At 42.9% G+C, this 10,315-nt stretch overlaps 1 protein-coding gene across 1 annotated transcript in view; it reads left to right on the top strand.

Annotated features, from left to right (window-relative positions):
• Nucleotides 1-8,884: 8,884 nt before the first annotated feature.
• The window catches only part of MDFIC (MyoD family inhibitor domain containing), an 85,581-nt gene continuing 84,150 nt past the window's right edge, over nucleotides 8,885-10,315 (top strand). Inside the window, exons 1-2 of the mRNA XM_060244550.1 lie at nucleotides 8,885-9,027; nucleotides 9,350-9,512. Of these exons, the coding sequence (XP_060100533.1) occupies nucleotides 9,374-9,512 (139 nt within the window). The 5' untranslated portion in view covers nucleotides 8,885-9,027; nucleotides 9,350-9,373. The remainder of the gene's footprint in view (nucleotides 9,028-9,349; nucleotides 9,513-10,315) is intronic.

Here is a 10,315-nt window from a genome sequence, read left to right as displayed (position 1 = left end):
TTTCATTTCCCCCATTTCCAGTAGTATTTTACCTATTACATGTACAAATAACATCTAAAATTACTGTAATTGCAATACACTAGTGTGATAAAATTGTTTCCATTTATTCAGTTTGTTTATTCTGTGCATCTGATAGCACTTTTTGTACTGCTGATATTACTATTTGCTGATGGTGATTGGTACTTTCTCATACACTTCCTCCTCCATTAGCAATTTCATGCTGTTGCCATTCAATCTACTTTGCTGGAAAGCTGCTTATAAATAAAGGTTATTTAGAAAGTCTCAGAACATGTTTCTAAAGGCTTTAAAATTAGTATGCAATATTTGATGGCATTGTTTAGAGAGCTGAGCATTATTCATACTTAGAATTCATATTATAATTTTCTTTGAGATTTTTTATCATGCCTTGTAAAGTTTGGTTCCAAGAAGATATTGCGGTACAGTTAAATTTATTTAGCATCATTGCATTTTCAAATACATTGGCGAGAGTATAATGAGTTACTAGTTGATGTTTTGTTCTGATGACACATGCATTTGCTATTTCATCTCACAATCCTTTTATGAACCTAAACAAAAAAAGATGGGAACCTCCCACTGCATCAACTTAATGGGATTTACTTCCTTGTATGTTGCAGGGAAAAGGACAGAATTCCAGAGGATCTAGTTCCCCTACATTTAGCTTTTTAATTGATGGGCAGGGAAAAGGGAAGTATGCCATTGGACCAGTCAATATTTCTCATCTTAACATACCTCACAGAGTTGTTTTGAACAGAAAATGGAGGGGAAGCTCTGCTCATTGTCCTGCGCTCCTTGAGGGATATACATTTGAGGAATAAAATGGGGAAAGTATAATGCACATAGAAATCATTATTAGCCTGCTCATGCTAATACCAGGGCACATGATTCCCTCCCCCACCCCATGATAGTTGGTTGATTCTAGGTTGCCTGATAGAAGCCCCACAAGAAATCTTTACTTAGGGACCTATAGTGGTTCTCAGTAGATCCAGAAAATATTCTTTTATTCTTAAATTTTATGAGTGATGCAGAAGATGGAATTTAGGCAGCTTGCCACCTTTTCAAAGTGATTTTTTTTCTTTTTAGTGTCACTCTGCACAAAGAGTAAGTGATGTTTAAAATACTAGAAACAATTGTTTGAGTGATTCTTCTTCAGCCTCTTAAGTTCTGCAAAATATATATATATATATATCTGTCTGTTGCTTTTCTAGGTGATGGTTCTTAACCCAAAAATGTCAGGTTGGTCTGGATCTAGTCATATTCTCAGGCTGCTAGCTGACCATTCCTTTGTTTTGCAAATAGCCCAGAAAGTTTAATAAATTAGATGCAACAAGTGGTGGGCCCACAAGGACTTTTTTTTGGGGGGGGGGGTCTTATTTTCCCCTCCATCACTATTTCCTCTTTCCCTTCCCTGAAAGCCTCCGTTTTTTTGTCTCCTTTCCACCCACCAGCCAACCTAACTTTATATCTCCTACATCTTTATCTCTCCTACATCCTAGCTTTATCTCTCCTACATCTCCTACATCCTAGCTTTATCTCTCCTACATCCTGCCTTCCTGAACCCTTGCAAGGACCCCAACTCCTCCTGCAGCTGAGACCCTGGGGTCCCCCTCTTATTTTGGACTTAGTTGTTTTAATAGATACCCACTTTTAGAGCCTAAGTGCCAAGAGGATCTAAAACTTGAGGAGACTCATAAAGGCATGTGGGTTCAACCATGACATTGGGAAATCCCCAGAGAGGAAGGGTATGCTGGAATTGTGCAAAGTTCCTCAGCTCAGGGTTCTCAATAGCAATAAGACTTAACTTCATTTTCAGCAACAAAAGACTTTTCAACACTGGAATATCCTAGCATAGAGGTGTCTGTCAGGGGCGTAGACTTTCCAATTTCCTGGGAGGGGGCCTGTGGCTAGGCCAGAGGCATTGCTATGCTGGATCCTTAAAAGAACCGGAGGGCAGTGACACCACAGGGAGGAGCCAGTGACATCATAGGGAGGGACCTCCATTGTCCCTATCTATGGAGATTTAGGGAGGGGCTCCTCAGAAGTTTTGGAGGACCTGAGAACTCTTGGGAACCCCCATCCGCACCCCAGCAATGCCTGGGTCAAAACCCTGGACTGAGCCAAACCCAGGAAAAGTGGTTACAGTGGTATCTCAGCAGTCTCCTGCTGTTTCCTGTTTTTGAAATTCACTTTTGGAATAGTCACTTTAAGACCTGCATATATACATACTATGTGCATATGACAAACTAATGGTCACATATCTGACAGTAAGAAAGGTAAAACAGAAAAGCCTGTAGAGAAAAACTGTTACAGTTTTCCTGGACATTCATTTACAGGAATCTTGTTTCTACCTTATCTATCAGGGTAACTTTGTACTGAAATTTACTAAAATATGGCATCACAGATGCCTTCTGTCAGAGATCCAGCTCTAACACTATAGGTGCGGATAGAAAAAGATTTACACACAGGAAGACATCTGGAAAAGTTTCAAAAGGTGCACCGGGGGTTTGCGCAAGGAATCAGCAGAGACTAACTCCTCCTGCCGCCCCGGTTGCTTTTATTAACAACATGACCTCACAACATTCCACCTGTACCAGCCAATTAAGCGTCGTACTTATTCTATCTCTGCGCATGCTTACATCAATTACCCATCATGTTTTCTCTGATAACACTAACAAGTTTGCATGCAAAACACTTTGTGATGCAGTTTCATCTCTCTGCTCTTAAACTGAATCCCCACACCTTCGTTTGGTAAATGCATGGCTGGAGTCAATTTCTGAGCAATGTACAGAGCTCAGAGTAGAGCAATCTTCTCGTCCCTTCAAACTCATATTCTGTAAGTGAGTACAAGTACGTTTTGAAGCAATTCAGAACAGTCCCCATAGCCATGATCCCAAAGAAAACTCAGTTATGCCACCTAGGATTTTATATATCTTGCCTTCTTAGAACACTGCTTGTGCCATATTACAGGTCCCTCCAGCTGCTCCTAACTCTTTTCTCTGTCTAGAAATGGGTCAAGTGCGGACTGAGGCGAGGATTCTGTTGGCAACCACTTCCCAATGGCTTAAGATACATATTAATCCAAGAAAACTTCTTCCCCTCATAACACAAGATCCTTGCCAACCGAGCTGGCTCCACAGGGCTGAGGTTTGAAAGAATGGGCCTTTCACCTGGTGCCCTTTTGTCACAGACCACTGAGCATGCCAAATTCACAATTAGGCAAAGGATTTGCGACATGGAACGCCAGCAAGATTTAATGATGTCTCCTGGCTTCAGGGCTCCTGAGAAGGCCCAATATTTAAAACTCTAGATTTCCCCCCTTACAGAAAGGTTTTTACATTGGCCAGATGTGATGCCATGCTGCGCTCTAGCAGAGGTAGAAAATGGGACTTTTTCCCTGCTGCCCCCTTTATAAACAAATTTGAGATAATTCTTTCCCTTGTAGACAGGCCTGTGGTAGGGGCGGACCAGATAATCTTAGATAAATTATTAACAGATCAAATCTCAGCTATAGCTAAGCTCACTGCTAGATTCTGTGCTCAGGCAATCAAAGTGTGCAATAAATTTCAGCCCTGCCCTGTTGAGCCCTGATTCAGGTTCTTCAGGAGGTATAATATGTAGTTCCTTTCTTTTTTTTCCCTCCAGATTTCGAGGTTTAAATTTTAAAATAGTTATCAGCAGGTATTTTCTATAGACAAAGAGTTGCTAGAGCTCATTAGCGTAACTCATTTGCATATACCACACACCCCTGACATCACTGGAAGTGCATCAGAAGGCAACGACCACAACTCAGGTTCCATCCCAAAAATCTCCAGACCTCTCCGCACGGGATCAGCTGTTCTACAGGCTCTGCTGCACTGTCCAGTTAAAACTGGGCAACCCAGCAGACCCCCAGCTGAGCTCGAGGGGAGAGGTCTTCTTGATCTTTCTTTGCTTCCCCAGCCAGGGCTGTCCGGGAAAGGGAGGACAGATTGGGGAGATATCTCTCCATTCTGTCCTATGGGCCCATAGGATAGAATGGAAAGATTGGGTCATGGCTGATTCAGAGTTTCCAGAACGCTGCTCCAGTGAGCTCTGCTCCCCAACTGAGGCCTGGTTATATGTGCTGTTACTTATGTATTTTTTATGTTATTTTCTCTAGACAATTTTATGTAGTTTTCGATACATTTTATTGTTACATTTTAACTGGAACTCCTAACTGGTATACTTGTTATACCTCATAATGTTTTGTTTTATCAGTTGGATCAGCTCGTGGACTGTAATAAAACTGAATCTGAACACTACTTAGAAACTCTGCCTTAAGCGATTGCACCACTTAGGAACAGTGACCATAATGTTATTGATTTCACCATTTGTATAAATAGGGAGTTGCCCCAAAAGACCAACACAACCACTTTTAACTTTAAAAGGGGTAAATTCTCTGACATGAGGAGGCATGTGAAGAGGAAACTGAAAGGAAAGGTAAATAGAGTCAAAACGCTTGGGGAAACTTGGAGGCTATTTAAAACTACAATCCTACAGGCTCAGATAAAATATATACCACACGTTAGGAAAGGCACAAATAGGCAAGCCTCAGATTCAGTGGGAGCTCACAGGAGCACAGCTCCTGAACCTTCCTGAGAGTTCCACCTCCTCCTTCTGAAAGTTCCAGCTCCTTGTCCATTGAATAGTATATGCAGCTGCATAACAATCCCTAGATGAGCTCCCCAACATATTTTTCTACAAAAGGACCCCTGCAAATAGATATAAGAAAAAGCCTGCATGGTTAACAAACAAAGTAATGGAAGCTGCAAAAGGTAAGAAGGATTCCTTTAAGTGGTGGAAATCTAGTCCAAGTTAGGTTAATAAAAGGGAACACAGGCTGTGGCAAATCAAATGCAAGACTGTGATCAGGCAGGTAAAAAGGGACTATGAGGAGCATATTGCAAAAAACATAAAGACCAACAATAAAAATTTCTTCAAATGTATTAGAAGCAGAAAACCAGCCAGGGAGACAGAGGAGCCCTTGGATGACCAAGGGGTAAAGGGATTACTGAAGGAGGATAGGTTAAAACTGGGCAACCCTGAAAAGCTTAATGCATTTTTTGCCTCTGTCTTCACTGTGGAAGATGAGAAGTGTTTGCTCACTCCAGAACTGCTAATTTTGGAAGGGGTGTTGAAGGACCTGAGTCAGATTGAAGTGATGAGAGAGGAGGTCCTACAACTGATAGACAAATTAAAAACTAATAAATCACCAGGCATATGTCCAGATGGCATATATCCAAGAGTTCTGAAAGAACTCAAAGGTGAACTTGTGGATCTCCTGACAAAAATATGTAATCTTTCATTGAAATCTGCCTCCGTTCCTGAGGACTGGAAGGTAGCAAATGTCACCCCCATCTTTAGAAAGGGTTCCAGAGGAGATCCAGGAAATTATAGGCCAGTCAGTCTGACTTCAATACTGGGAAAGTTGGTGGGAACCATTATCAAACAGAGAATGAGTAGGCACATTGATGAACAGAAGTTATTGAGGAAGACTCAGCAAGGATCTCACTAACCTGTTAGAGTTCTTTGAGGGGGTGAACAAACATGTGGACAAAGGGGACACAATAGATGTTGTTTACCTTGGCTTCCAGAAAGCTTTTGATAAAGTTCCTCATCAAAGGCTCCTTAGTAAGCTCGAGAGTCATGGAGTAAAAGGACAAGTCCTCTTGTGGATCAAAAACTGGCTAATTAATAGGAAGCAGAGAGTGAATATAAATGGGCAATTTTCACAGTGGAAGATAGTAAGCAGTGGGGTGCCGCGGGGCTCAGTACTGGGTCTGATGCTTTTTAACTCCTTTATTAATGATTTGAAGTTGGGAGTAAGCAGTGACAGTGACTAATTGTTGAGGGTGGTGAAAACCAGAGAGGATTGTGAGGCACTCCAAAGGGATCTGTCGAGGCTGGGCGAGTGGGCGTCAATGTGGCAAATGAGGTTCAACATGGCCAAGTGCAAGGTAATGCACATTGGAGCTGAAAACCCTAACTATAAATACGAGTTGATGGGGTGTGAACTAGAGGAGACTGACCAAGAGAGAGATCTTGGAGTCATGGTAGATAACTCACTGAAAATGTCGAGACAGTGTGCAATTGCCATAAAAAAGGCCAACATCATGCTGGGAATTATTAGGAGGGTAATTGAAAACAAATCAGGTAGTATCATAATGCCCCTGTATAAATCGATGGTGTGGCCTCATTTGGAGTACTGTATACAATTCTCATCACCACACCTCAAAAATAATATTATAGCACTGGAAAAAGTGCAGAAAAGGGCAAGTAGAATGATTAAAGGTTTGGAACACTTTCTCTATGAAGAAAGGTTAAAATGCTTGGGGCTCTTTAGCTTGGAGAAATGTCGACTGCGGGGTGACATGATAGAAGTTTACAAGATGATGCATGGGATAGAAAAGGTAGAGAAAGAAGTACCGTAATTTTCTCCCTTTCTCACAATACAAGAACTCGTGGTGCTCCTATCCTTCATTATTTCTTATGGAAGGAAGGCATTTAAAAAGGTGTGCTGTCCCATCAAATGTGATGGCCAGAACTACCTTGGAGTTCAATAATGCTTGTCACACCCTTGCTTCTGGCTCTGCCCCAATGTCTCCTGGCTCCACCCCCAAAGTCTCCGGATATTTCTTGAATTGGACTTGGCAACCCTATCATATGGACATCCACCATCTTGGGCATGGTATTTCAAAAGGAGCAGTAGGAGGAAGAGGAGGGCAGTCAGTTGGCAAGTGGCTATTCTCCCAGGGCACACAAGGCAGTAAGCTGTCCCCATGGCCACCAAGTAACAGAAGACAAAGAGGCAAGGCCTCAGAACTTGGAAAGGAAGCTAGGAGTCCTGACCCTACCAGCGGACAATTCCTACAAAGGTCAGGTGGTGGCTGAACAGAGAAAGAGAAAAGCCTCTACTGGTGTTGGGAAAACTTTGGAGGACAGGGTGGAACAGGGTCTGCAGGTCAAAGTAGGACAACATAACACAAGTAACTGCGATAAATCTTATTTCTAATTTTTTGCATACGTTTTAAACATTTGGCCTCAACTTTAGTCACAGTGAAATGCATGCAAATCCTGTTGATAGCAGTGGGACATGTGTATAGTTTTAGGGCTGTGGCTACTGTTCCTTATGTTGGCCCTTCAGCTGTAGATGAGCAAACTCAGCCCATCCCATTGAAGGAGATAATCATAGTGCCATTACATTCATGAAGTGTGCCATTTGCAGATAAGACTTTTGAAGCTTGACTTCCTATACGGTACGAGCCTTTTGCAGTTCACATTATGCTTTTAACTGGTGTTCAATGTTAATCTGAGTCAAATGCTAGTCTTCTAACTTATGATGTGTTAGATGATGGGTTTAGGTAAAAGTTCCACATATTTTATTAAAGATTGTTTCAAATGCCAGATTTAAAACAGATTTCTTGCAGATTTAAAACAGTGAAGCAATAAATTAATTTAGCTATGCTCTACGTATGGGTACAGGGTAGGGTAGCATTTTTTTAATTTTTGGAAAGAAAAGTGATTGAATTCTTCCCAGCACATGCATGCACTAAAGACATTAGCATGATTGTGATGATGTCATATGGCAATCTATACTCAGGCTGGATGCTAATATTTACGTCCAAGCATACAAATTTTGTTAGCAAAACCTATGGTATATACAGATGTCACATTTACATTTTTTTTCATGGAGGCTATGGATTGGATATGACCTGATCAGGATAGCCCAATCTCATCAGATCTTGAAAGCTAAGTAGGGTTGGCCCTGGCTAGTATTTGGATAGGAGACCTCCAAGAAATACCAGGGTCATGACGAGGAGGTAGGTAATGGCAAACCACTTCTGAACATCTCTTGCCTTGGTGACCCTACGGGGTCACCATTAATCAGCTGTAACTTGACAGCCCTTTCCAACACCACCACAGAATAGATGGATCCCATGAAAGATGTACACATGTACAATCAACCTTGCGAAGGTGCTGATTGTTTGCATTTAGGCAAAGCGACTGTATCTTCATTATCTTTTCCATGTGCAAAAAAAAATAGCAAATTAAATAAAATCATGTGGACTTGTCTAATGTATTCCATCGTTCTTGATACAACTTGCTATTTCTTCAGAGTTTATATTTAAATGCTGCGTTGTTGCAACCCTTGCACAATCAAGTATGCTAAATGCATTTTCCTTTCCTCTTAAAGATACACCAGGCATCACTAGATCCAGCTCAGCAGATACTCAAACAACCCACCTATACCTACCCCCAGTACAATCGTAGATGGTACCCTAAACTCGTTAAAATCTACTGGAATTCCCTTTTTTTTAAGACTTGCACTGGCTATTATGTAGTCAAAGGGGGGGGGGTGGAGGCTGCATTTAGCAGTGGGGGCTTTTAGCTGCTCTGGCTGGCTTGACAGTTAGCAAAAGGGGCCCTGAAGACAGTCTCTACCAACGCTTCACTTGTGCCAGACTTTACTTGATTTTTTAGCCAGCGAGCCCCGTTGAAATCAAAACAGAAAGAAAAGCCCTTTCCCTCACATTTGTTCTTAGGGGACACAGGCCGTGCAAGGCAGGGTCACGTGCCCATGCAAAATTCGGTTTAAATTTATGATTATTTTTTTTTAGCTGTCTTTTTATGCTGCTTTTCCCTCCCGTTTCAAGAGGCTAACTAGGGCTCAGCCTCAAGAACCCCCGGTTTTCAGGATGCGGAAACGGTGAGGAGGAGGGAAGCGAAGCGAAGCGAGAGCGAGCAGAAGACCCAAATTCAGGGGAGGGCCGTGCGATGGAAGTTGAAGGGAGTTTCCCGCGCGGAAGGCTGGGTCTGGGCTAGGGCAAGAGGCTGCGGTGGTGCCGCTGCAGATAGCAGGAGGGGAAGAAGCGAGCAGCGGGACTGGAGTGCGGGTGATGCTGGGGAACCGGCTGGACTGCTAGGGGCCTCTCGGAAAGTTTTCTCCTCCGCGGAGAGGCGAGAATTTCCGAGCTGGAAGGAAATGCCAAGGTAGGGACGCCTAAGTTTTGCTTTCGGGAAGGAAGGCTGTAATGTCTCGTCTGCTCCTTCAGACCGGAGGCTTTGGGTTCCTTGGCTAGATATACGTGCTCGCTTTTTTCACCCTTGCCTGCGTGCGTGCTTGTTTTGCTTTTAAGGCACATTTTTTTTCACGGTGGGAGGAGAAAGCGGCGCTGGCTGCAGAGTTGCAACAGTTGGTGGCGCATCTCTTTTTTTTTTTTCCCCCAAGTCTCCTTTTTCTTGTACATTAAAAAAAACCCCAAAAAACCTTTTGAAAGCCTTTTTTCCCCTTCCCATTTATTTGCTCCTTCAGGATCGTGCGTTAAAGCTTGTCAAAATGGAGGGAGTCAGGGCTTTATTACTCAGAGGAGAGAGCTGGCAGATGTCCCAAGTGAGAGACCCTCTTCCTCCAGGGCCTGAAGGGCCAGCGCATGCAGCTCCGGTTGAAAACAGCTTTTTGATCTCACTTCCCCGAGGTAAGTTACCCGAAATCGTTTTGTTGACGCTGTGATTTAGCCTGGGCGGCCGCGGGGGAGGAAAAGGGGGAGATAGATGGCTCTTGAGCAAAAAACCCTGCAGGACTTTACTACTCCCCCCCCCCCCCCACTCCCGGTTTTCACTTCAGCATTTCACATGTTTTCAGAAAGAGATGGCTGCGGCTTGTTACTGCTTTCCTGGCCGTGTGCTTATTGTTCCTTTTCTAAAATGTGTTTGCTCAACGCCTCCCAGATTCCTAAGCAAGGCTGAGGCATGTAGAATCTCTCTATAGCTCCCCCTCGTTTCTTTTCGTAGGTCAGCTGTGGTGCTTAGAAGCTCTCAGAAGGGTTAGATATTCCAGACTTTTCTACTCCCACCAAAGTACATATATAAGACTCCTTCTAACATGTGCGATTTCTTTAACTTCTCCTACCGTGTTAACTACCAATGCGATCTGCCAGAAGTTTTGAAGGGTCGGTCACGTGATGAAGGTTGTGTTAATGTGAAAGGCTCTGTGTTCTCCAGACGCAGAAAAGTTGGGTTTCCGGTACCCTGTAATGTAAATACAATGAGGGGAGTTTAGACTCTTATGCATTTGAAGATAACATACAAGGACTCTGGTTGCTTCTTGATTTTATGCTTTGCATTGGGGGTTTAAAGGGTACTAAGTGGTATTTTTAGAGAAATCTACAGATGTGATAACATAGTTCCATTACTAGGCTTTGGAGTTGTTGCTGAACCATAAACTCCAAAAGCTGGAATTTGTTAAGCACTTCTGCATCACAGAAGATTGGTAAATTGA

Source organism: Heteronotia binoei, chromosome 8 (assembly GCF_032191835.1).
Source record: "Heteronotia binoei isolate CCM8104 ecotype False Entrance Well chromosome 8, APGP_CSIRO_Hbin_v1, whole genome shotgun sequence".
NCBI lineage: Eukaryota > Metazoa > Chordata > Lepidosauria > Squamata > Gekkonidae > Heteronotia > Heteronotia binoei.
This window is presented reverse-complemented; position numbering and strand designations above follow the sequence as displayed.